The sequence below is a fragment of the Leucopleurus acutus genome (genome assembly GCF_964270905.1).
Source record: "Leucopleurus acutus genome assembly, chromosome: 5".
NCBI classification, from domain to species: domain Eukaryota; kingdom Metazoa; phylum Chordata; class Mammalia; order Artiodactyla; family Delphinidae; genus Leucopleurus; species Leucopleurus acutus.
In genome coordinates this window covers 10,609,366-10,636,373 of record NC_139147.1, presented here as the reverse complement: position 1 = coordinate 10,636,373, position 27,008 = coordinate 10,609,366, and the positions used below count along the sequence as shown (strand labels likewise).

Sequence of the window (27,008 nt, the reverse complement as noted above, 5' to 3'; positions counted from 1 at the left end):
AAGAGTTCCAGGTGAGATTCAAAGAGGAGGCTTACAGACAGATTTTCTGAACATAACTGGCCTTTGTAACTTAGAATCTTCCATGGGCATCTTTTCTAACAGGAAAGAAAACTCCTTAAATGAACAATCAGAGAGATTGTCGTTTAGTGGGTCTGCTGGCGAAAAGGGTTTTCATCAGAGTATCCTCTCCCTGAACAAAGGAAAGACTCAGACTTCTGATTTCAGTTTTCTCCATTTTCCCCTTTCCTAGGTGATGCAGCATTAGTGTGGTTGACCCTCTGTGAATCACAGCAAGGATCTGGGAGTTTCCAAACTCAAACTGATGAAGGGATGCGTCCTTCTGAGACTGCAGAATTCAAAGGGTGCACAGGTTGACAATTAGAAATAAAATGACAAACCAGGTAACTTTTCCGTAAAGAGCATATTGTGTTGATTTATTATAGAATGCAGTTAAAAAAAATATCTTGAGGTTAGCCTCTCCAGTTTAAAAGCACTTAACTAGGGACACTTGAACAGCTATGCAATGGTCTCTCCCTCATCTGCCCCGACCCCCCACCAAGTACTGTAAACAGGGTTTTGAGAACATTCAGTCAATGTCTTGATAGGAACAGCCACATACCTTTGCTTCTTAAAGAAAACCATCTTCCACATTTCCAAAGCATGCATTGTTACTTGGCATTAGGTATTTCAAAAGGACAAACCTTGTTATGGTATTGTAAGGCCAAAATAGAATACCTATTGACCAGACACACACATGACAACTAGAAAAAAATTACAAACATTTAACCTAGTGTGACAATTCCGTCAGGAATGAATGGGGAAAGGCACTGCATCCTTCTCATACCACCACGCATCTACTGTCCACTTCACATGCTTTGAATTCAGGTCCTGTCAAATAGCTGAAAGGCATTTTCTATAACATACGATTCACAGGGAGGTTAATACATCTTACACTAGTCTTCCACGGCCGTATTTCTCACCCAAGGGCACAACAGGTATGAATATATGCTATCAGCTTTATTTACAAGTTTATCTTGATGTTTCAGTGGGGTTAAAAAAAAATCAATGATCTCAACTGAAAGTTCCCCCCAAAAAGGGTTTTGGCTGTGATTCATATATATAAACCACCACGTAAAAGAAATAAATGAAACCCATTTATTGTCTGACCTAAAACATCTACACTAAAATTTCTCACCCACTAAAAGTTGGCAGTGAAACTGCTCTTTTCTGAGTTTTATAAGCGAAACGCTATGTAGGAATTTCAGATCGACTTCTTTTGCAAAAGCACAAGCTCTAGGTCGCATCAAATAGGATGCTGAGTGGGTGTATTACCGGTAGAATCCCCCTGTATGTGCTATTGCAAAGACAGTCATTGAATCTGGAAAGGTGACAGATTTTGCAAATGCTTTCCTATCTTCCCCAAAGATGTAAAACAACAATGGCATAACGCTATATACGACCAAAGGTTAGTTCTGAAAATCAGTAATACACATGCACAAACATTAGAACGTGAGGGGGAAAAATGAGACACTACAATTTCCACATTGCGTTGCTGTCTTCACAACCTTTCTGCACCAGACACCTTATGGCTTCACGTGGTGCCTTTTCCTACCGGGAGAGAGAGTCTACCTTGTAGGCTGGTTAGAAACAGAAGGCTCTCCCTGGACCCACTGATCAATCTACCCCTGGCAAAAACAGAACCTACCAGAAAAGAACAAGTACAAAACACTATCGTTATTGGTTTTCTCGAGACGTTCCCAGAAGTCCTTGTGCGATCACCCCAAACGCAGTGATTGGCTCAGGACATTCCCAGGAGCCATGAACATTGACTGATGCGCAGCGTTAGAACCAGAAGACAAAGCCTCGATTCTCTTCTGAGCAACATGGAATTTCTGCCACAGCGATCACAGGCTGCCGTCTCCAAAGTTGTGACTGGGCCGCTTCCACAGTAAAAGATTCCTTCTCGTGAGTATGATTCAGAACACTTCGTCCGGGAGCCAGTTCAGCTTAAGTGGACGGGCGAGTACTCCGGCCTCCTGGTCTGGATAATTTTGGGTTTGGGTCTCTTCATTCTTTCCACCTCGTCTTCTTCCTCGTTCTCCTGGTCGCTCTCACACACGTGGACCACCACACTGGGAGTGGTGTCGGTCGCTGCGTGCAATTCATACTTTTCCCCTAGGGAAAGAAAATAATTGCAGGGTAACTCAGGCAAGGGCCCGAGGGTCAAAGAGTAAAAGAGCAAACGGATGCGGACATAGGGGTCAGCTCGGCCGGGCTTCCGTGTGCATCCGATGGGGACTGAGGGCCACAGGCAGCCACACTCTGGATTGGTGTTTCTTTGGTGCCTCATTCTATATCTCACCACCGTAAATGACTCAGCTTTCAATCAAACACTCTGAGTCCAGGCACATGGAAGGTATGGAAGGAGCGTATTTTTTAATTACACTTAGCATGTTCACCAGGCCCTCTGAGCTACCCAGAGGACTTCCCCGGTGTGGCGCAAGGAAAAGACGGTGCATGAATAAAGGCGTTAGGAAAGGACCTCTCGAGCCCACGATAGGGACAGGAAGCGCGGGGAGGCCCCGCACAGCCCAGCACAGGTGTGCTGGTTGAAACAGGTGCTCTGGAAACATTTCTGACCACACCATATCCTTTTTCACACAACTATCAACGCCTTGAACCAGGAGTGTCCTGCTGTTCTCCGTCAGCCTGAATTTTATCAGGTTCAGTCAAGACGCTTTTACTCATAAAAAAGGTGTTGCCTCTTCCCTACCCCGCTCGTGAGACTGGAATGCTATTGTAACTGCGGCTGAAAGAGCCTCAGCGTTCTCGGGGTAGGGGGGAGCTAAGGTGGAGGGCCAGAGAGATCGCTCAAAATGCGGGTCACGATCCGCTTTACAAATTCCTATCTACCCGCTGAGGAGTCGCAATCCAGAAAGCACGGGGACAGGATCATATTTGCAAAACCTTTGCAATCTTTCAACTGTTGAAAGAAAGACTATTCAAGGTCATAAGCCCTAAGTAAACGAAGGGCAAATTGATCTTATGGCTATTTTCCAGAAGGGCTTCTCAAACAAGCCGTCTGTAAAGAAGTGGTAGGTTCTAGAGTGTGAAGAATGCTCGCTAGCATCACTTCCTGCCTCTGGAGCAGTTTGACGCCTCTCCCTAGGTGGACGTCCCCTTCCTCCCTTCTCTAACATCCCAGGAGGTTTCAGCCCTCTGCTACCTAATACACCTTGACCTGGAGCTGCCAGGAGGAGCGCTGGCCACTTCCGTCTTGACCTTCATGCCACGATGAGCAGTAAGTAATGTGATTCTTGCTTTCTACCACAGGGGGATTTTCCGTCAGAGCGATGTTTACAGAGATGTCATCTTTTCCATGTGAAACGGCTAATGGTCCAAGCAAATAAAACCGTCCCCTCAGAGGAACACCAGATTGCTGGTCAAGGAGAAAGCCGATGGCCTCAGCATTTATTGCATTTGCTCCACGAATAAGGCAGAAGGGGGGCTCAAACCTCTTTACCCCCAAGAACCCCGCTTGCACCTGCCAGCCCACCCAAACCCTATCAGGTAGGACAGGAACCTCCAACATGGTACTGTTTCCAGAAAACATGTTTTGAGCGCTGCCCACAAGCTAGGCACTATATGAAGTGCTTTTCACACGATGATCTCGTTTACTACTCCACGCAGTAATACCCATTTTCTGGATGAGAAGCCTGAGGCCAGAGTACCTTTCTTCCTAAATGCTCACACCTTTGTTCCTTCTGAGGACTGGAACCTCTTCTTTCCCTGGCAAGCTCACTAGGGGAGCACCCCTCCCTATTGGGCTTCGTGACTGGGGCTCCTTCTCCACCATGATCTATGGGTCTCTGTTCCCTCACACATTCAAAAGGTCAGGGGAGAAGCAGATCAATAGATGAAATTACCTTGACTAAAAATGAAATGTCTAAAAGTGGGGAAAGCCTGTTTTCCCTTTCCAAAATCCAATCACTCATCCCCACCTGGAGCAACAGGACGTGAGGCCGGGTCTTGAGTCCCTCACACCGGCTGTGCTCAGTGGGTGAGGGGATGGATTCACGTGATGCGGCCCAGAGGGGTCATGGTACTTGGTCCCCTGGACCAGCGTGCATGCTTTCCTAATGGATGAAGTAAGAGGCAGGCGTGCACGCTCCCACCCCAGGGCATGGGTTACTTCGATTCCGAAGAAAGCAAATAGAGACAGTTCACAACACACGCTGGCACTGATCACGTGAGAAGTGGAAAGAGCAATGGGGTCGCGGCCACTCCTGCTGCAGGCGTGTCTCTGCCTTGACCACAATCTCCCCACGTCTCCTTGCCCCTCTCCACCCGAGGGCACTGCTTACCTGGCCCCAGCTTGGAGATAGCATATAAAAGGTCATAATTTATGACGGGAGTAGCGTCTTCCACTTGTTTCCAACCGACCGGCGGCGAGGCAGGAGGAGAGATCAGAAACTGCTTGTCTGGGTTTGGTGGAGCCAGGTGTGAACTTCCTATGTGTAAAGTCTGAGGAGAGAGATAAATGCAGGTGGGTGTTCCTCGGGGGAAGAACTGAAGCAGCAATCGCACTTAATAGCAGCCTACGGAAGACAGGTGTGAAGGACAAACCCATGTCCAGGCAGCTGAACGGGTGCAGCCCAAGGATGAATCGCAATACGGTTTCTAAGGGCGGGGAAGGGAACTTGGATTATGGTGCAAACATGATTAGAGACCCCTCTCAGGACAGGGACTCACAGGCACTGGGACTGCAAGTAATTATGCTTGAATTAGACCGACAGAAAATATACAGAGATAATTTTAGTAAACATGGGAAAAGTAAAGCACTGTCCCTGAGATCAAGAGGGATCTCAGCATCAATTTCTTCCACCTCCTCATATTACGGTGGCATCACATCATATCACAGAAGCTCCAATGGCTAAGCGACATCTCTAAGATGACCCAGGACTCCTGCCCACCACGCTCTCAGGCTTCCCTCCCTCTGGGGCTCTGAATCAGATGCCAAAAGTGAGGAAGGAAAAATACATCTACCTTCCAGGATACATATTTAAAACAATAATGATAAGGAACAATGACCAAGATCCTAGTTTGGGCTTAAAAATTATACCAGTGATTAGAGGGCTGTTTGGAGACATCTTACATCAAAATGTTACCAGTTTGGATTTTCTTTGTTCTTTAGTATCCTCCCACCCCCCAGAAAAATCACAATGAACATGCATTTACTTTAATAAACCAGAAAAAGTCGTGGAGAGACCAAGTAATTACTTATATAGAAGGGAATTTGCTCCAAAGGATCCAAGGTTGAAGCCTGCGCCTCGCACTTACCACCAGGGGGCAGGGCATCCCGGCTCTCATTTACCCTGGAAGGGCAAGTTCACCTTCGCGCAAGGTCAGGAAGCCCCTCTACAGGATCTGCTCCCTTACTGGCAAGGGGAACTCAGGGCCCCAATGGGGGTCTCTTTCACCAGGGAGAAGCGTCCGAAGAGCCCCTGCCCCGCCCCCTGCCAAGCTGTTAGACTCCGGTAACATCATCAAATGGAACTTTGTGAGCTATCTAGAAGGCAGTTGCTGGGGGAGGCAGGAAGGGTGATGCAGGAGAAACAGCAAACCCGCCGCACAGCTCCCGGGAATACCCTGGGGCCGGGACCCCCGCTTACCAGAAGTATTTCTTAGCATTTGCTACCTGCCTGGTGAACCCATTTTTTTCCTTTCAGGCCGGGTCTGGCAGCCCCGTGCTGATGCGCAGGGCCGGCTTGCAGATACCAGCTCTCCAGGAGTGAGCGGTCTGCGGGGACCCAGCGCAGAGCCGAACCGCTCTGGCCCGGGGGGTGGGGGTGGGGGTGCGGGGGTGGGTCAAGGGTAGCCACGCCCACGACCCTGCGGTCCTCCACCTTCCTGAGTCAGGAAAGGCTCTCTTTCTCCCCTCATCACTCAACTCAAGAAGGTCATCTCTGAGGGCACTTTCAAATACACCCCGATGTCTTCTTAAAATAGGGAACATGAAAAATTTCGAGTATGAATCTTGTCCTTCTCAAGATGATTTCTTGGAGTTTTAAATCAACCTATACGTAATGCATGTCTAAGCTACTTTTAAGGGTGGGAGGGAGGAGGGAGAAGGATGGGTATCAAGGAACTCGATTCACCTGAGCAAAATATAATTTCATTTCCTTTCCAAGAAATTCCGTCTTATGTAGCTGGAGTCTGGCATCTGCTGCAGATAATGGGTTGCTGAAGTTTATTCTGACTCGTTTGAAGCTCTTAAAATACTGAAAGGTGATATCTTTGTCATATGTCCTAAAGAGGGATTCAAATTTGGCCTGAAAAGTAAAAATAAAAGGAGTTGAAATTTACCTGCATATGACCTTTGACTGGATGACTTCATTACATTTCTCATGGAGGAACCAAATTATTAATCATGTCAAGAACTTCCAACTTTTTTCTTAGAGAAGAAAGAGAACCCACCTTTCTCCTCTGGGGAGATTCTGCCCTTTTAATTTAATATACGTGATTTTATACAAAAGTAAGAATGTACGATTTACTAAATTCATTTAATCAGCTGAACAATTACCAATACTTCAACACTTCTTACAGTCACGGAAACATTCTTTTTAAAAGTAGAAGGAACATTTTCATTTGGTCATTTTTCACCCTTCTGGCCTGCCAGACCCTATTGTCCTGTGACCTCCCCCAATCTAGTGAGCTCCAATCCCACCACACAGCTCAGGGCATTGCTTTGTCCATCAGATATTGCTTTTGGACTTAAAAGCACTGGAGCTAATTTCAAAAAAAAAAAAAAACATTATTATTGAATGGTAACCAATGAAGTTAATGAAAAGGCTTGCATTTCTTAATGTAAAGGAAGCAGTTTTTTAAAAATTCCCATTATTATTTTCCCATTCAATCTGTTACGTTTTAACTCTCTAAAATAGTAGTGGTTTCAAAAATTAACATTCTGCCAATGAACCCATTTCTGCACGCTGGCTTTAATATATGTACAGATCTAGCTCTAGTGTTGAAAGAGCTAGTGAACACTATGAAACAGCACGAGCTCTTAGAATTGAAATGCCCAAGTTCAAGAACTAAAAGCCTAGAATCACGAGAGTGTTCATCAGCTCCTGGGAATAGCTCTAGGGAGCGACCCCCGGCGGGGTCCTGGGTGCGGGTGCCCTTGGGGGGGCCTGGGAGGCCACTGAAACCTTTCTGACCAGAGAGGGAGGTGATGGACAGTCTTGAAACTTCCAGGAAGATTATGCAGGGACTTTTAGTCACCGAACTTTCTGAATCTTTTTTCAGACTAAACTGTGAAGATGGTGAGAGGCAGATGGGGGTGGGATGGCAGATGGTGAGAGCCCAGATGGGGCAGCATGCCCTCCACCCAGGTGACTGGTGAGAAGGGAAGGCCCTGGAGCCCACAAGTACCCTGGAGACCTATGCAGAGCACGGTGCTTCTGCAGAGGGGAGAGAGGATTCCCAACAAGAAGGGAGAACATCTTCGAGGATATTCATGGCTAGAGAGCGGGGGAGGGGAGGGGCCCTCCTGTCGGTCAGTGCCTGGTCCACAGGGCAGGGCTGTGGGCAGGTCCTGCATTCCCTGCTGGCTGGTGTCTCCACCAGGCACGTGGCTCAGGGGGAGTGGGAACAGCTCACAACCGTTCTCTCTTCGAATTCGCCGGCTTCTCTTTAGTTGATGGAAATGTCTGTGACTTTCCCACAAGGGGTGTTGCAGAGGCAAAGAATGAGAAAGAATGCACAGCAGATGTTTCAGCTGCGATTTCATCTGGCTGCACGTGGCTTGTTCTCCACCCCTCCCGAGCACGGGGCAAGTCTGGGGCGTAAGGGTGTCTGCGCAGATCTGGAATTTCACACGACCTCATCCATAGGCACTGTGACCAACTGCTTAGTTTTAAAGTTATCATTCATAATTTAAGAGAGATGACTTTGCTGAATATTTTTAGAATACAAGTCAGGGCTTAGGACCAGAACCCAAGAGAACCCACACTATCTTGTTAATTTCATATTGCTATTATGTTATTAGTATTCTCTTATAAAATAATCTTATTTGTTCCAATAACCAATACCTAGTAATTATAGTTATTGGATGGCATCTCTACTTAATTAAGTAAATCAGTGATTTCACTCATATAAGGCTAACATTAAATACATAGACTTTGTAGTACTTTTACACGTAGAACATGCTCTAATATCTAGTTCAAAAACTACAGTCCCGGCTTGCAAGCATTGTACACAGTTATGGAGTTAAATTTGATTAGGAAAAAAAAAAAGAAACCTTCTGATGTCTCAGTAGGGCTTTGGGTATAAAGGTATAACATGATCACCGCCCCCCAAACAGAACATACAGAATTCATTCATATATAATATTGTTGGAGATCAATTAGATAGCTTCGTAGCTACTGATGAAAATCTTACATTTTAATCAAATGAAGAAGAAAAGCATAGTAATTAAAATTACTAATTATATTAATAACCATCAATGAGAGCTGCTTCCCAGGAGGTATACTCATCCCACACTTAAGTTATGTATCCAGTTTTATTATTTATTTGCTATGGCTGCATTTTCTCCAGCTAGAGAAATCTGGAAACTTGAAGACAGGCCCTTGTAATTCCTTCAAACATTCAAATATCCTTCCAGTATTGATTTCCTGAGATAAAAATCAATGTATCCTGAACTCTAAATGTCAAAGTGAAACATTCTGTTCACTGTCAGAAAAGTCCTCCCTCCAAAAGTTTACTTATTGATACAACCCACACAGAATGAAAAAACACCACGCCAAACCCTCCCTTACTAACTGGTCAAGGGACACAGATGCTTTTAAATATTGAGAGCTTTAAAAATTCCTTCACAGTTAATTCCTCAGGCAACACCTTTTGATTTTTAAGGGTCAAAGCATTCTGGATGTATTTCAAAACCCCCAAACCCACAAGACAGCCACATACCCCACCAAGTATTTCAGCTAACAGTCCCAATTAACATAATAGTTTGAAAACTCTCAAAAATCACATTATATCAGAAGCCTTACCCTGGTTTCACTTTCGCTGAAGATCTCACTGTTTGCCACACAGGCAATCAGGGAGCTAAAACTGTAGTTAAAGTTTCTAAAGTGCATCTTGCTTCCTTACAGAGAAAGCTACAATTCCCGCGGTCAAGCCCCAAGTAAGGTTCCTTTACCAGAGGCTGTAGGTTCTTTCTCGAGCCCTCACTTATAAAGCACCGAGGTCCAGCCCCCACCGGGAAAAAAAGCACCGCTTCCAGAGCATCCTGTTTGGACACCAAATTCCTGAGTCAAGTCCTACTTGCTCGCAGGCAGGCAGAGACAGAGTGTAAGTTTCTACTGGAAAGAGGTGACGTCAACACCTTAGTCATTTTCCCTATGCTAATTAACTTTGCTTGGGGAGGATGGAAAAAACTGCCGAGGTTTGCTGTGCAGCTGCTTTATCTACCCCTCTTGCAGCATAGTTTCCACTGGTAGTAATTCCATTCAGCCACTCGGTCACCAGGCTCCTCGGCTGAATGGGACGACCCTTCTTAAGATGGAAAATGTGACAGAGGAACAGGAGGAAGGTCTACAGCAGTAAACAGTAATTAGCCTCCAGGGAACTCTCAAGGCTTGGAGAAACCTGGAAACCGAAGTCTTGGCAAGTTGTTTGATCCCCGTAATTTCCTGAACACTGAAATCAAAGTTTCAGATGCTGGGGTATTAGAGAAAACATTTTGAAATCAGTCTTGGTCAATGAACTCTGCTTTTAAAGAAAAAGTGGACTTCATTTTGAAATATGGTCTTTTTTTTTTTTCTAATTAAACTTTATTGGAGGAATGTCCTAATTCCCACTTGTATTTCACAGTGAGAATGTGAGAAGAGATCCTAGGATTTTCATTGGAAAACTGTATTATTGTAATTTGAGAACCAGGAATATGCAGCACATTGATCATTTTCTAATAGCTGCTAAATTCGGGAAAAGATACAAAAATATTTTAGAGGATCTAGCCTCTGAAGCTGAGAAAAGAAACATTCAGAGGTTGTCTGCTTAGAGACTCATAGACTGAAGGTTTTTGTTTTTGCTTTAATTAGGAAAGGAAGAAGAAATAGAAAGAATGTACACTACAATTGAAAAGTTAGTTCAGTTGGCCTTTTTTCAGGTAAGATGTCTGGTCTTGGAGAAGCACACTGGGTGTCAGGATGCCAGTTCTTTGAAAAGGCTGCAACTCTTTTTTTGCAACTTTTTACTTTATTACTTTTTAAATTGAAGTATAGTTGATTTACAATGTTGTGTTAGTTTCAGGTGTACAGCAAAGTGATTTAGTTATACATATCTATATCTATTCTTTTTCAGATTCTTTTCCCTTATTGGTTATTACAAGATATTGACTGTAGTTCCCTGTGCTAAACAGTAGGTCCTTGTCCGTTCTCTCTCTTATATATAGTCGTATGTATTTGTTAATCCCATTAAAGGGCTGCAAGTCTTTGAACTTCCAAGTACTTTCTAGTTTAGGTCCCTATGGCAGTGTGAGTCCTAGGTCCTTCCTACTCAGTATCACCTAAAGGCAGTCTCATTATTTATAAAAACATTCTCTAGTCTAGAGGCGGACACCTCTTAAGCTTCCAAAAGTTAAGTGGAATCCTGCTATTCACATTTAAAAATTAACTACAAAGAAGCATTAAAGTCAGCCTATAATAAAAAGAATATATGCAATGGGAAAGAACAAACCAGAGCATTTATCCCTCCATAAAAGGAAATGCGAAGTCTTCTTGCATGAGTGAGCACTGCTTAATCTCCATGGATGGTGCCCTGCTGCCAGCTGTAGGGTTATGCAAGAGACCAGTTATGGTGTTTGCTTTGCCAAATTACCCGTAACTGCCAACCCAAGAGATCTAAGTGCATGTGTTCTAGAAGAGTTTCGAACGCTGTGAGATAGTATGGCATGCATCAAACGCCAAGAGGAAGTGGTCCATTGGGTGGTGCTTGGTTCCGGGAACTGTGCTCTGGGATTGGCTGCATTTCGGTGCACAGCCTGCAGCGTACCCTGGAGGCACATGCAGGCTTTGGTGGTGGCCTGGGGGTGGCAGTGGGGGTATGGGAGGCCAAGGGGAAAGGTACGGGAGGTAGAAGGCACAGAAGTGCATTCCACTCCTCCGGAGCGGCTGTCCCTCCTTTTCTCTTTCTCCTGGAGTCCACCTTGGCGAATAAGGGTTAAAAGGAGATCAGAGGAGGAAGAGGAGGTTAATTTCACCATCTCCTCATCCTATTAAAACTCATGACATGAAGCTCCAACTCAGTCGTGTGGGCAAATCTGGAACATTTCTGTTCATCTGAGACAACAGCACTGAACTCACCCAAATTTACAATTGTGGTTTCATTAATACGGATGGGATAAAAAAAAAAAAGGAATAGTGAGGTATTTGAAGATGGTTCAACTATCTTTGCTCCTAGAAATAAATGATAAATGATAGATCTTTCATTAGGCTGTCCAGAAAGCCTCCCAAAACATGCAATTCTGTACGTGCCTTTGAATTGATGGTAAGCTCTATCTGAATCATATTTAGGGAACTTGAGTGCTTCCATTTCTAGATCAGAGAAAGGGGCTCAAAGTTGTGGCCGACTGTAGGGAGGCTGGATTGGAGGCTGGCAAAAACCACCGGGTCACAAAGTGTACCTGAGAGAGATGGCACCTAGGGTCCAATAACACAGGCTGCCCGCAGCGTGAGAGGTACGGAGCATGGACCCTTCGTGGTGCTCCAAAGCCCCGGCTGGCCAAGGGGACAGACACCTGTCCCTGAACCCAGAGGGCCTTCCTTTTATCGGCTCACCTGACAGTTCTTGCTAGGAATGTCCACTCTTCGACTGCACGTCTATTAGACATGAACTTGCACTTCTAAACGTCCTATGGTATTTGTCTATCCCTTGTGGTTTGAAAGGCAAGTACTTTTTTGATTCTTGTTTGCAAGTTGGATGTGAGTGATTTGAAGAAAGCAGAGCCCACAGCAACGTCTCATTAGAACTCTTGAAAAGCATACTAAAAATTGCACTTAAAATAGTAAAACAGGGGCTTCCCTGGTGGCGCGGTGGTTGGGAGGCCGCCTGCCGATGCGGGGGAAGCGGGTTCGTGCCCCGGTCCGGGAAGATCCCACATGCCGCGGAGCAGCTGGGCCCGTGAGCCATGGCCGCTGAGCCTGTGCGTCCGGAGCCTGTGCTCCGCAACGGGAGAGGCCACAATGGTGAGAGGCCCGCGTACCGCAAAAAAAAAAAAAAAAAGTAAAACAGAAACCAGAAGTTAGAGAAGAAATGAAATGCTTGAGTCCGCTGAAAGCTTTAGATGTTTTGCATTTCTTCCATTCGCGCCATTAAAAATCTTAAATGAATCTCTTCAACCTGCATTTGCTTCCTGTGGTTCCAAGCAGTGAGAGCATATGTTCATTAAGAAGTTTCTATTCTCAGTGAGGAACAATTGAGGTTTATGTCGAAATCCATCATTCCCATCACAGCACTCTTAAAGCATAGGGAGGATGACCTCAGCACGCCCATTATAAACCCCAAGGAGTTTACAGCTACGCCAAGAACGTGCCACCAGTGAAGCCTTCTACAGAATGACCAGAGAGAAACCGAGTTCTGACTTTGCTGTGCAAATCAAAGCTGAGCGAAGAAGAAATCTGCAGATCTCCTGGGAGGGAAAATGGCACACCCGACTGAGATCAAAGGTATCAGAGAGTTTATCTTGAATGCCAATTAAGCTTGTGTTTTAACGGAGCTTTTAGCTTCTGAGATAATGGGATAGCTTTACTGTTATTTAATATTCGTAACCCTTCCCTTTATAAGGTGGAGCACTGTTCCCCCAACCTAAGTTACTGTACACAGGGGCCTCTGAGTCATCTTTATCACTTCCCAGTCGAAAAGGTGTTATTAACTGAGGGGACACTTGTTCTCACTTGGAAACCAGGTTAATATCAACTTCCCAGTTGCAGTGAAGATTGAACAATCTGACATAGGCAGAGTGCCCGGTATAGTGCTTGAAACACAATCAGTGGTTGATGCATGTTAGTTGTGTTTCTAGTTCCCATTTCGTCGGTAAGGATACTGAGGTTCAGAGGGCCTCACTGTGTTGAGGAGTCAGGACTCACCCCGATCCTTTGACTGCAGATTCCATGGAACTATGCTTGCCTCGCAGCAGTGCCCTTTGGTACTTCCCCATCTCCATTCTCTCAGTCCCTCTGGCATCCTGGATGGCTTCCTCTCGTACGTGCCCCACTGGTCAATGGAGGGGTCTCTAGGTTCTCTGCAGCATCCTCCACCTGGCACTCCTGCACACCACCTCAGGCAGCTGTGGCCAATTTCTTACTACTGCAAAATAGTGCGTAATTCCCACAACATAAAACTTCCCGAAGCTGAGCTTGATCACGTTCCTCTCCTACTGTAAAGATTTCAGTGACTTCCCATTGCTCTGTTAAAGGGGAAGATTTTCACTTGGTATTCATCCATGTGTCAATCTATACATCTATCTACCCATTTGTTCTTTCACCCAAGCACAGTTCCAGGTGTTGGGGGTTCAGAGATGAAGACAGACAAAACCCTCTGCCCTCATGGAGCTTACATTCTAGATGGGAAAAAGGAAAAAGAAATGAGATAAGTGGGTAAAATATATAGTGTGTTTAGATAGTGGTAAGTGCTGGGAATAAGGCAGAGATGAGGGATAGGAAAAGCTGGGAAAAGGAGAAAGAGAGAAAGAAAGACAGAGAGAGAAAGAAAAAGGAAGGAAGGAAGGAAGACTAGCCAGGGAAGGCGTCCCTGAGAAGATGACAGGTGGGTACATCAAGACCCGAAGGAAGTGGCGGAGTGAACCATGAGATGCTTGGAACAGCATCTCAGGCCAGGGATCAGAAGGCACAAAGGCCCCTGGCATGTCCAGGCCCAGCAGGAGGCTCAGAATGGCTGTAGAGGAAGGACATGGAGAAAGTGGTTGGGAGCAGGGCCACATGAGACCTTGAGCCATTGGAAGGTCTCTGGCTTGCATGCTGGTATCAGAGGGTTTTGAGCAGAGGAGAGGCATGAACTAACTTCCATGCAACAGAACCACTCCAGTGTCTGCGTTCAGAAAAGAGGGAAGGGACAGGCTGGGGGCATGGCACCCCTGAGGCACGAGACCTTCTCTGACCACGGAGCCCATGACTCCTCTAGGCAGCCCTCAGCTCTGCCTGCTTTCCTCAGTTGTCAGCCAGCTCCTCCCTAGGCTCTACCTGCCGAACTTCTATTCATCCTTCAAAGCCCATCACCAAACATCCGTTCTCCAGGAGGCACCCCTCCGGACTTTATGTTCTCTCCCTCCTTTAACCCCTGTGACCTCCCCCCACCCCCCCACCCCCCAGCTCTCAGTGCAGTCTGCCTGGCATCCTAGTTATATTCTTGCCTGGCAATCTCCCTACTACAGTGAGAGCTGCTTGAGGGCACCACTGCCACTCCCTGGAGATGCGGATAAATGCTTGTGCAGTTCAGGGACTACACCAGGGAGGGTCCATCTGAGACGGGCCAAGAGCCAGCATCCACCAGCCATCAAAGGGTCAAGGCCATCTGTGTTCCTAACTGGAGGGTTTCCAGTGCCTCTGGTTTGAACAAAGACCTCCTTTTCATTGCAGGGGGTGGCAAAGGTACAGGTTTGCTCAGCGGGTGCTGGTCCCATTCCAGGGTCACATTCCTCTGTCCTTGCTGCATGGTGGCTCGCAGGATGTCCAGGCATGGGACTGCACCACCAGCTCCAGACTCTGAGGCCTCACCCCCCGAGACACTCCCAGAGGCCTTGTGACTCTCCTTAGGGGTCTACGGCCGGGGTCTCGACAGCCCCTTGTCGTTTGGGCAGAACGTGTTTAATTTAATATATGTTCACTTGTCTTTTTTAAATGCCTGTTTTTTAGGGTGTGTTTTATAAGGTGCACAGTAGGGAGTAGAATTTGTATAGAAGTTACAAATAAAATGCTTTTATTGGCAGATGCACCAAAAAGCTTTCATCCGTGAGGTTCATGATCAAAAATGTTTGAAGGCCTATTGTCTCCGCAGTAGGGCTATTAAATTCCCAATTTTCTGCTTTTTTGTGACGATCATGTGTAAGAAAGAGAACAGGAAGATATTCCTCTTTCTGATTTCTAAAGGCGTTTCCAATTTTGTTCTCTCTGAAGGGTAATCAGGGAATGGGCTGGGGAGCGGGGCAGAGCCAGATGTGGGCTCGGGAGTTTACTGCTCATAGAATTGCTTTATTACTGGTAAGATCTGCTCGGCCACAGGGAGGGGCCTTGTAGGAAAGAAAATGTAAAACAAAGCTGATAACCTTTTTTTGTGGGACTTGGAAGATTCTAACCAGAACTCCTTAGACAAGAGAGTGCCCTTGTCTCCCACGACAGAAGGTGATGCCTATGAATTCTAAATCTGAGCTGAGAAAACCATCTTTAATGAAAATCACCTTTATGTTTAATAACCATTAATCTTCTGAATCTGTAGGATAACACAAAAGAAGTGATATTAATACTACACTTCAGCCTGGGTCATTTTTGATACTTTGGGAAAAAAAATGGAAAAGCCTGAAATATCATTTGATACTTTACACAGAATAGTACAAGATAGTATACAAATAATTTCTATTTCTGAGATAATGTGGAACTTCCTATTACTTAATTTTTTTTTAAGTGGCTTATTGGGCTTCCCTGGTGGCGCAGTGGTTGAGGGTCCGCCTGCCGATGCAGGGGACACAGGTTCGTGCCCCGGTCCGGGAAGATCCCACATGCCGCGTAGCGGCTGGGCCCGTGAGCCATGGCCGCTGAGCCTGTGCGTCCGGAGCCTGTGCTCTGCAACGGGAGAGGCCACAACAGTGAGAGGCCCGCGTACCGCTAAAAAAAGAAAAAAAAAAAAGTGGCTTATTGACACCAGTGCCACAAATGATGGAAGCAGTGGTGAAAATGCTAAACGCGTTTTAGTAGAATGGCAATCATGCTCTGTTAAAGCTTGTGGTGGAAATGAAGGAAAACTGCAATCACCCTCAAAAAAAAAAAAAAAAAAGAAAGAAAGAAATGACATAAAGTAAAATAAAACAACCAACTGATTGGGGAAAAGTAGGGAGGAAAGCATGTTCAAATCGATACCTTAAAAGAGAGGTCACAGTTCATCCAAGATTTCATCTTGTTTGTTAAATTCCGTGTGCACTTGAAATCCCATTAACTCTTTTTTTTAAAATTTATTTTTATTTATTTATTTTTTAACTTTTTTATTTTATTTTTTTTTACATCTTTATTGGAGTATAATTGCTTTACAATGGTGTGTTAGTTTCTGCTTTATAACAAAGTGAATCTGGTCTACAAATACATATGTTCCCATATCTCTTCCCTCTTGCGTCTCCCTCCCTCCCACCCTCCCCATCCCAGCCCTTTCCTTATTACCTCAGTCTTTCCCTAGTACATGAAGGTTAACCGCCCCCTCTGTCACTTCTTGGAAATGCACTATTTGCAATGCTTAAGATGGAGAAACAGCTGTAGGCAAATCAAAACTATACTTAATGACTTGAAGACCAGCAGCCCCGGATTAAGGGAGGTGACATTTATTTAAAGCCAGCTGGGGCCAAAGCCCCCCTAATAATCCATCCTCAATTGTTCTCTTGATTCCTTTCCAGACCCGCTTTGCTTTAATGATTGATTTTCACTTCTGCTTTGAAGCTGTTCTGAAGCCAGGGCACGATCCTGCAGTGACAAAAACGTGGACAAGAACACTGGTGCAGGGGCTTGGCTTCCCTGGTGGCACAATGGTTAAGAATCCGCCTGCCAATGCAGGGGACATGGGTTTGAGCCCTGATCCGGGAAGATCCCACATGCCGCGGAGCAACTGAGCCCGCGTGCCACAACTACTGAGACCGCGAGCCACAACTACTGAAGCCCGCGTGCCACAGCTGCTGAAGCCCACACGCCTAGAGCTTGTGCTCCGCAACAAGAGAAGCCCCTGCAATGAGAGGCCTGCTCACACCAACAAAGAGTAGCCCCCGGTCGCCACAACTAGAGAAAGCCCGCATGCGGCAACGAAGACCCAACGCAATCAAAAATAAATAAGTAAAAATAAATAAATTTATTAAAAAAAGAAAAAAAATAAAACACAGTAATGCTAAAGAAACAGAATGTTGGGGGAGACTATGGTCTAATAAAACTCAACTTTAAATAAAAAAAAGGAACACTCGCGCAGGGGTGGGCTGGTGACAGGCTGCTCTTGTGTTCGTCAATCACCAGGACCTGGTTATCTTCCATTCCAGCTACAAACAGCTTTCACAACCCCAGACCGATTCATTCCCACCCAGTAAATCCCTTTACATTCAAAGGATGAGTTCGACACTGTTGTGTGAACGCTGATGGAAAAGTCCTGTTCCTCTCATTCTATGTTCCATACTCATCTCAGAAGAACTGACACAACTAAAACCCTGGGGGGTACATGTGCTGCCTTGAGGCAGGCCCGGATCCTGTTCTGGTTCTGGTAGGTTCTCCCAGGGAACCTGGCACAGTGCTGGGGGCACGCAGACACCCCCTCAATACCAGGTGAGTGACTGGCCAGACCAGAGTCGAAGGTCAAAAAAGAGGAAGGGGAAAAGAATGAGGTCAAACCGAACTCTGTAAATCTTTAGCACCAGGTGTGAAACCCAGGTTTCAATAACTTGGCTACGAAGAGCTTGTATCCACACCCAGTTTTCAATCTCATGATCTCAGCTCAGAAATCGTTGTTTTGCCAAGTTTGGGAGAAGAGAAAAGTATTACGTGTTCTTACCTACTCTTTCCATTACCACCCCCAGGCCCCATTTCCTTGTCTGTTGTTGGGAAGTTACCGACAGCACCACTGCATATGCTGTCTTCTCACACTGACATTGCCTTCATTGAGGATTATTTAAAAGTCTGATAAGTCGGCTGAGGAACTATCTCCTGTCACCTCCATGCGGGTAACACAGTGATTCAAAACATACTTAACAAACAATAAACTCTAAACACAGGACAAACAAGGTATCACCACAACTTGGATATCATGCTTTTCACCATGAAAAGCAAGAACAATCATGCCAACTTTGTTCATTAGGAAAATTGGGGTGTTTATGGCAAGTGACTTAAAATTTGCACACCCATCTTTGCACCAGAGCATCTGAGAAGTGAGAGCTGCCTCCTTTCCATCAAGTCTAGAATGGCCAGGTTAGTTTACTGGTTGTGAACTGGCAGCCCCCCTCCCCCCAAATAAAAATATTAGTTTTCAACATTTAAACATTGGGAGGTTTCACATAGAAATATAATTTTTGGTTTCTTTGGGATTAAAAAAAAAAAAAAGGCAATAATGGGCCCAGAGGTCTGTTGGGCAACGGCTGAACCCTTGGCTAAGCCCCTGCTTTTTGAATACCAGTGGCCCTGTCGCTCCCGACCCCAAAAGCATCTGAGTTTTTGGCCTCTAGCTTAATTTAGTAAGTCATCAAAAATAGATTAGTCACCTGCTTTGAGCCAGATACTGAGAGGTAGGGGTACGCACAAAGCAGCTTACCCATCCATATCCCCGGGGCTCAAAATGTTCTGTGTCACATAATCTACTCCAAATAATACATCGAGAGAGTGTGTCCCTCGCTCCTCACACAGCAATTCTTTATTTTTTTTCTGGCTCAACACATTTCTACGGGTGACTACCCGGGCATTTGCAGGATGTTCTCTCTACTCCTGAAATTATACTCATGCAAGTGAATGGTGGGGACGTTATTATAGGGCTGACCTAGATTCCGCTCAAACCACAGTTGGTTTCTTTAGCAATCATTAGGGCGACATGACTGGGCCATACCAGGGAGGCACACAGCACAACTGAGAATCAGAACTGAACGTATTTCTATAAAACTGGCTTACGATGAATGAAGACAGAAGGGTTTTGTTACCACCAATATTCAATGACACGGTTGGAAAGATGATCTAAAAGTAGACTGAGATACAGGTATTCTCAGGGTGTGCCTTTTAAGATAGTTTTTCAAAAGATCATTTTGAGAAGACAGCATTTTAAACTGCTCTTGTAAGATTCTAGGATACAGTTTGATCAATATTCTTATGTTGAACTAACTGTCGGAAGACGGAGGCTGACTTCACCCTTGAGTCTGAGCTGCCCTGGTGCTTCCATCCCGAGGGAGGTCGTGGTGGTACTATTGGCCCTGCGGAGGAGAAATTACGTGGCACATACAGTGATCAACTGTCAGGGTCTGCTGAGCCCCACTTCTGCTCTTACAACCCCCCCAACCAACCAAAAACCCAACAGTTATCCTCTGAGACAGAGCTTCTTGTGCAGGAAGTTTATTAGGGGGTTCTTCTGGGATCAACACCCAGGGAAGGAGAGGAAAGCGGAGGGGAGGGAGGGAAGGGGAGAAAAAGAGACTGGGTAGAGGGAGAGTAGGGCTACCATGTGGTCCCACTGGCAGCCTCGCTGGTTGGTCCTGTGGGGTGTTCTGAAGACAGGATGACCCTCATTGGAGCAGAGGGCTGGGCCTTGATACTCCACATTGGTCAGCTCTGGGATGGGGGCGGTACCTTGAGAAGGAGGGGACTTAGCGGGGTGGCTCTCAGCTGAAGTCATCCCCAAAGGGGGCAAGTGACAGGGCAGCTGGGGGACAAATCCAGTATTCTTGAAGGGACCTGGGTGTGTTACTGTGTCCCTCAACCAACCAACCAATGAACCAATGAAACAGACCCAAAGTCAACGAACCAAAAAGACCCAAATTCAAAGATCTGCACCCTAAGTTAATCATCTGAAATTTCTGACAAATACAACAGACTTTAAACTGGACACCATGAAAATACGACTGATTCCACTCCAAATCATTAGCCCATCTCCCCAGGTAAGGAACTTCTAAAGGAATATGGTAGTGAACTGTAGTACACTCGATAGTTTAAACTTTCAGTGTAAACCAGGTCAACTAAAACCTTGAATAATGACTCAACCGTTTCCCTCCTAGGAGTTTATTCTAAGGAAATCCTCAGGGCTGTGGGCAAAGATTTAGATGCAAATACATTCCCTGTTATTTGCATATTCTTTATGCAAATAACACATTAGAACAAGCTAACCATCCTATCAGTGACCAGCTAGTAAGTATGCTGAATCAATGACTATAAAGCCACTCACACCTCACAGGAAGGAAGTGAAAACTACTTAACGACATAAAACGATGTTCACAACTTGCTGTTAAGAAAAGAAATGCAGGTTTCAAAGCAGTGTTTACTGTTGTGACTCCAATTTGGTGAAAAGAAAAAGCATGCACGTTAGTATTAAAGAAGATTGCAGCGTTTTCCTTCTTCGCTTCTTTGGACTTACTAGAATTTCTACAACGCACATTTATCACTTTTGCAATAACCAAACGGCTTTTCTCTTTCCCCTCCCCCCACTATATTTTCTATATCAATGGTCAAGGAAACCATGGTTAACAGATACACTAAGTAAGGTGGAACGTTAGTCAGAGAGGAAATCTACTCCTTTCTTTGCATAGCAGTCTGGTGTCATGAATTTTAATTCCTTATGAAACCATTCCCAAACCTGGTATTTTTAACTCATTAATATTTCGGAGTGCCAACTGTTGGAAAAATCCCATGTCTTCCTTAAATACCTGTAAAGACAGGGATTTCACCAGGAAATATTTATTTTGCTTTTCGTTTGATAAGCTCTCCTGCCAGCCATCTTTATCTGGTGAAACGCCCAGCTCATCAGCTGTATGTGCTGAAGCAGTCTCCACGGAGTCGAGGTCAAGCACCGGCCAGCACCGGCCAGCACAGGGTCCTGCGATTCCGTCCGGCTCCACAGCGTGGGTCGCTAGGCTGAGCACTGCCTTAGTGTGAGCAGACCTCACACGGCACATTCTGCAGGCTCCAGAGTGTGCTCATCAGAGAATAGCTGATCTTGGGGGGAAAATCTCCCATCTGGGTCTTTCAAATGTTCCCAAGGGTGATGCCTTCTCAGAGCAAAACTGTCAAGTTCTTTCCTGTCACTGCCATCTCACCACATCTACTGCTTCCTCATCTGTGTTTTTTTCCTCTGTTCTTCTGTCCCAGAATCACATCCGGGTCTTTTTTTTTTTCCTCTCCCTGGGACAGTCCTGCCCTCTGCATCTCCCTTCTAACGAGACTGGAACGTACCTAATGAACTTTTCACCGTGACTGCGTTAATGATGACAGCTATTTAATGTATAAGACCTCCCAGAGAATTTGTATTTAATCAGCAACTTCTGGAGATCAAAGTCTCAGCCCCAATGGAAGGCATCACTAAGGGGAAAGTTCCACGCAGCAAGTCAGTTATAGGGAAGAATTCCTTGGACAGGTGGGCTCTCTGGGGCCGGGTGTTGCCTACCTGGAAATGAGACACACATTTTTTGAGCATCTACATTGAGCAGATTCTTGTCTGGGCTGTTTGGAGTTAAGAACAGACTTCCATGCCTAAAGAAAATCACTCATTTGTTTCTTGTTCAACCACCATTTAACAAGGATCTACTCCGTGCCTTCTCGAACTCCACCGCTCCGTCAAATTACACCTATTACATATTTTCATAACACTGGGGACCTCTAGTTCTTAGTATTTATCATATCTTAACTGGTTTCCTCCACTAAACTAAGGGCAGACCAAGTCATGGACCCTGGAACACTTAGGACCCTCCATAAATATTTGTTGAACCAAGCATGCAGCTAAGTACCTGACTCTTCACTGCAGACACAGAGAAGAGAAGGGCATGACTCTTCCTTCAAGAACTCACAGTCAAATCAATCGTGAAATTCTTACTAAGCCTTTACCAGGTGTCCCGTACTCTACGAGGGGGTTCAAAAGCCTAAGACACAGCGCCTGACCTTACAGGGGCTTAAGATTGAAGCTTGGGAGATAAGACTGCCACTCCAGCAACGTGGTAACATGATTGAGCCCCATCTGTGCTGCAGGCAGTAAGAGCTCAGGATACTGGAGGTGGAGGGCGGTGATCAGTGATGATCCCATCTCAATACCCCATTAGTCCAGTTACAGAAAGTCCTGTGGATTAAGGCCTTGAGAATAGGGTTAGATTTTAAATAGGTGGGGAAAGGATATATTCCTGTATTTTCTCATTACTACTTGAATAAAAGGTATTAGGAAAGTTAACATTTTCTTCATCCACTACCGTGCAGAATCAAATAAGGAGCTGCTTTTATGAAAAGACATATACACATATACACACTAACAAACGTAGTAAGGTAGATAGCTAGTGGGAAGCAGCCGCATGGCACAGGGATATTGGCTGGGTGCTTTGTGACAGCCTGAAGGGGTGGGATAGGGAGGGTGGGAGGGAGGGAGACGCAAGAGGGAAGACATATGGGAACATATGTTTATGTATGACTGATTCACTTTGTTATAAAGCAGAAACTAACACACCATTGTAAAGCAATTATACCCCAATAAAGATGTTAAAAAAAAAAAAGACATATACAGTTTGTTCATTTTGAACAAATTTCTTTGAGTGCCTGCATTTGGTGCGGCACTGGTTAAGTGTTGGTATTCGTTAATCTCATGTCCTGGATTTCTTGGGAAATTTTACTTTTGTTACTTTGATTTATTCCTAAAATACAAATGATTCGTGCAATACATGTGGCTATGTTTTTAACATTTTGGTAAAAATATCAAAATAAATGAACATATTAGACAAAAATCTTCTGTTAGTTCACATAGCCAAACTGGGGCTTGGGGAATAATGTATCCATCAGTGTGCGGGCAGAGGAGGACGCAGGGGGCTACTCTAAGGGCAATTCTGGAAGATGGCATTTTCTGAAGACAGCTGCCACAAACCTCCTATCCCACATGCTCTTGTAGAACCTTGCCATTCCCCCATCAAGGGGAGGGGTGTGTATCCTCCACCCTTGAATGTGGGAGGGCATTTGTGAGTGTCTCAACAGACACTGTATGGTGGAAATGACACCATATGACTTCCGAGGCTAGGTCATAAAAAGCCATGCACTTCCGCCTTGTTCTCTTGGAACATGGTCACCATGTTTGCGGGAAGCCCAGGCAGCCCGTGGGGGGGCCCACGTGGAGAGGAACTGAGGCCCCTGGCCCAAAGCCCTGGCTGAGCTCCCAACCGACCTGCCAGCCATGTGAGTGCCACATCTTGAGAGTGGGTTCCCTGGCGTCCAGTTAAGCAAACCCAGCAGACGCCACGTGGAGGATGGAAGACCCATCTCCACACGAACTGCAGATTTATGACCAAAATACAGGATTGTTGCCGTTTTAAGCCTTTAAGTTCTGGGTGGTTTCTTTCCCAGCAATAGTAACTGGAACGACATTTCAGAGATGGCAGAAGCGACAAGGCCTCTGTAACTGATTAGACTTGGAAAGCAAGGAAGGAAAGACCAACGTGACTGACTGCTTTCCCACCCAGAGTAGGATCCTTAACAGGCAGAGTGGGAGTTAGAGGAAGGGTAGGTGCGGGGTTGAGGCTGGGATGGTGATTTTGGCTTCTTGCCATTTATATAAAGTGGCCTGCTTTTCACCTGTCCATCGATGAGAGGTACCTAAGAGTGTAGACTCTGGAGCCAGCCTGTCTGGGTTGGAGCCCTGGCATTGCCGTTTCTTAGCTGTGTGACCTTGGGCAAGGTTCTGAACTCCCACGGGCTTCAGTTTCTGTGTCTGTAAAAGGAGGATCACGATAACAGGACCTACCTCATAGGGTGGTTGTGACATTAATGACCTAATGTCTAAAAAGGGCTTGGCACAGAGGAAGTTCTAGGAAAATGTCTGCCGTTGTGATCCGCAGAAATGTGGGTTGAAGAACAGCCTCTCAGACGTCCATGTCCTAACCCCTGGAACTTCGAACATGTGACCTCACGTGGCAGAGGGGACTTTGCAGGCACAGGGTCCTTAAGGACCCTGAGATGGGAGACGATCCTGGATTGGCTGGGGGCAGGTCCTTATAAGAAGGAGGCAGGAGGGTCATCAGGGGTGGACCCAGACATGATGTTGGAAGCAGAGATCATGGTGATATGGGGCTGTGAAGCAACGCTGTAGCCTCTGGAACCTGGAGAAAGGCAAGGAAACAGATTCTTGAGTTTAGCCCACTGAGACTGATTTTGGAGTTCTGACCTCCAGCGCTGTAAGCTAATAAACCTGTGTGGTTTCGGGCGCTACATCTGTGGTACTTTGCTACAGCGGCAATAGGAAACTAATCCCGATTTTAACCTTGAGGAAGGTGGCTTTATAGAACACGGAGCAGATAGAATGAAAAGAAGATGGGTTTTGGAATCAATAAAACATCTCTTTATTCCTCATCTCCTGACTTAGCATTGGTGGGACATTTTCTCTTTAATCTTAGCTTGCGGAGTAGCCGAAGCCCCGGCTCTGCTATGAGCACTGACTCCAGCCCTTGCTTGCTGGGAATCCATCAGTGGGTGCGAGCCAGCAAGACCACAGAGGTTCTACACGGCCAGAATCTGGCCTGATTGGCTTGACATCCCTCCTGATTGGTTGGTGCCCACAAGCTACCAGTTGCTATGAATTTCAAATATTACTACCTCTAGGCTTAAAACTCTGAGTGTCTTCTTCTGTAAATTAGGCGCAGTCGAAGTCAAAGGTGGTGGAATTAGTGTAGGTGAGTAGCTCTCACAATGTGATTTCCAAAGCAGCAGCATCTCATTACCTGGGAATGTGTTAGAAGTGCAAAATGTTGCCTCACCTACTGTAGCTGGTAGAATTCTAAAATGGCCCATTCCCCCCCCTCCCCGGGGGACATGGCAGGCAGGACCATGGCCATGACGGATTTTACCCATGATTAGGTTATGTTACACAGCACAGTGTTTTGTTTTAACTTTTTTGGGGGGTGGGGGGGAGGTGCTGCATCGTGCGGGATCTTTGTTCCCCGACCAGGGATCGAACCCATGCCCCCTGCATTGGGAGCAAGGAGTCTTAACCACTGGACCGCCAGGGAAGTCCCACAAAGTCCCTCTGTGAAAGGGAGATTAGCTAGGCTGAGCCCTTCAAAGCTACCAGGCTCCTTCTGAAGGCAGAGATTTGACGTGTGAGAGGAGAGATCCCTTGTCGCTGGCTTGAAGGAGGAGGGGCCAAGTGGCAAGGATGTGAGTGGCCTCTCGGAGGGAGGGTAGTCCCGGAAGGAAACAGGGATCTGTTCCCAGAAGCAGATTCTTCCCCAGACCTCCGGAAAGGAAGGCAGCCCAGCCTATGGCTCAATTCTAGCCTTGTGTGACCCAGAGCAGAGAAGGCAACCACACCACACCCTGAGTCCCGACTACAGACCTGTCAGCTAATAGCTAATAAGCGGGTGTGGCGTTAAGCCACTCAATTTGTGGTATTTCATTATGCAGCTAAGAATTTACTTACGGAATCAGAAGCTCTGTGTTTTAGCAAGCCCTGCAGGTGACGGCGAGGCACACTCAAGTTTGAGCACCTCTGGCGTCCGTAAAGGGCCCACACAGCCGGGCCTGGCGCCGTTAGGTAGCGTGAGCAACAGCTGCGGCTGTCCTATCATATATTCTAAGGATCTTCCTGTTCCTTAGGTGCATTTGAAAACGTTTTAAAAAGCACGAACGCACAAAATCTTCCAGATGTGCCCTTTTCAGGTGTAAGATCAGACTGATCCCAGGACATTCTGCAAACACCAGACAAGGGGTCCATGCAAACGTCCCTTCTCCCCTTCAACCTAAGAGTCCAGGGCAGCTGGAGCTAATAGCCATAAAGCCGCGGCAGAAGGAAAGTTCGAAGGGAAGTGGGCCAGGGAAGGCAGGACCACGTCCCATCTTCTGAGAAGCTGCAAGCAGGGGCAGGTTGACCAGAGTCTCTGAAACTATAAAAGCAGGACCTACCTCCTTGGGTGGTTATGAAGCTGTAAAGCCATGCCCGGGACTCAGCACAGGGCCTGGCACAGGGATGGGGGGTCAGGGGAACTGGTCCTGCCTTTGTCCCCTTTATCATCTTCCTCCATTTCATCCTTCTGCATCCTTCTCACTTCTCCCAGCTTTTTTTTTACTCTTTTTTTTTTTTTTTTTTGCGGTACGCGGGCCTCTCACTGCTGTGGCCTCTCCTGTTGCGGAGCACAGGCTCCAGATGCACAGGCTCAGCGGCCATGGCTCATGGGCCCAGCCGCTCTGCGGCATGTGGGATCTTCGCAAACCAGGGCACGAACCCGCGTCCCCTGCATCGGCAGGCGGACTCTCAACCACTGCGCCACCAGGGAAGCCTTTTGACTCTTTTTTTGATTAGTGTTAGCATGGTTTATTTTTTCCACCCACTTATTTTTAACCTATATGTGCCTTTATATTTAAAATGGGTTTCTTATGGACAATATATGGTTGGCCTTGTGTTTTGATCCACTGTCACAATCTCTGTCTTTTAATTGGTGCATTTGACTATTGACGTTCAAAGTGCTTACTGATTTAGCTGGATTCGTATCTGACATATTTGTTAGGATTTCTCTCTCCTTTTAAAATCCTTGCCAGTTTCTTACCCTGCATCATTCTTTCCATCTCTCTGGTTGGTTCCTGTGTCATCCCCCTCCCCCCACCCCCTCTACTCCTGTGAGGACTCCTTCACAGTGGGCTCTCCTGAGGGTCCTGGTGCAGGGTAACACGTGGGGATGGCCAAGGACACTTTTGCGTGAGCTCAGGGAAGCCTGTTTATCTGAAGGCATGGCTGGAAGCTCCACCCGATTCTCTGCAGGATGGTCCACAGACAGGACCTGGAGCACAGAGAGGAGGACGCATCTTGGGAAGGATGTTGGAAAGTGAGCCTCAGAAAACGCACTGCCACGTCCTCTCCTCTGAGACGTTCCCAACTTGGGTGTTAGAAATGGCCTGTCCTTCTCTCCGTCAGCCCTTCTATGGCCTCCATTTGCTTTCAGGAGAAAACCCGGCATCATAACCACAAGTGGCTCTTGCTGCCTCTTGGTGCAGGTCCCGCCCCCGACACAGTCCAGCTCCGGCCACTGTCCTGGTTCATCGATGCTGCCC

General features: G+C 46.2%; 1 protein-coding gene across 2 annotated transcripts in view; it reads right to left on the bottom strand.

The window, feature by feature from the left end:
- Positions 1 to 452: 452 nt before the first annotated feature.
- The window catches only part of RCAN1 (regulator of calcineurin 1), a gene marked incomplete at its 5' end in the record, with an annotated part of 95,294 nt that continues 68,738 nt past the window's right edge, over positions 453 to 27,008 (bottom strand). The window contains 4 exons of one of the 2 annotated variants that reach the window (XM_082840563.1): positions 453 to 2,175; positions 4,365 to 4,524; positions 6,159 to 6,332; positions 9,054 to 9,186. In XM_082840563.1, coding sequence (XP_082696689.1) covers positions 2,003 to 2,175; positions 4,365 to 4,524; positions 6,159 to 6,332; positions 9,054 to 9,140 — 594 coding nt within the window. In that variant the 3' untranslated portion in view covers positions 453 to 2,002. Of the gene's footprint in view, positions 2,176 to 4,364; positions 4,525 to 6,158; positions 6,333 to 9,053; positions 9,187 to 27,008 lie in introns of those variants that run through there. The other variant, XM_082840562.1, reaches the window with a different exon arrangement.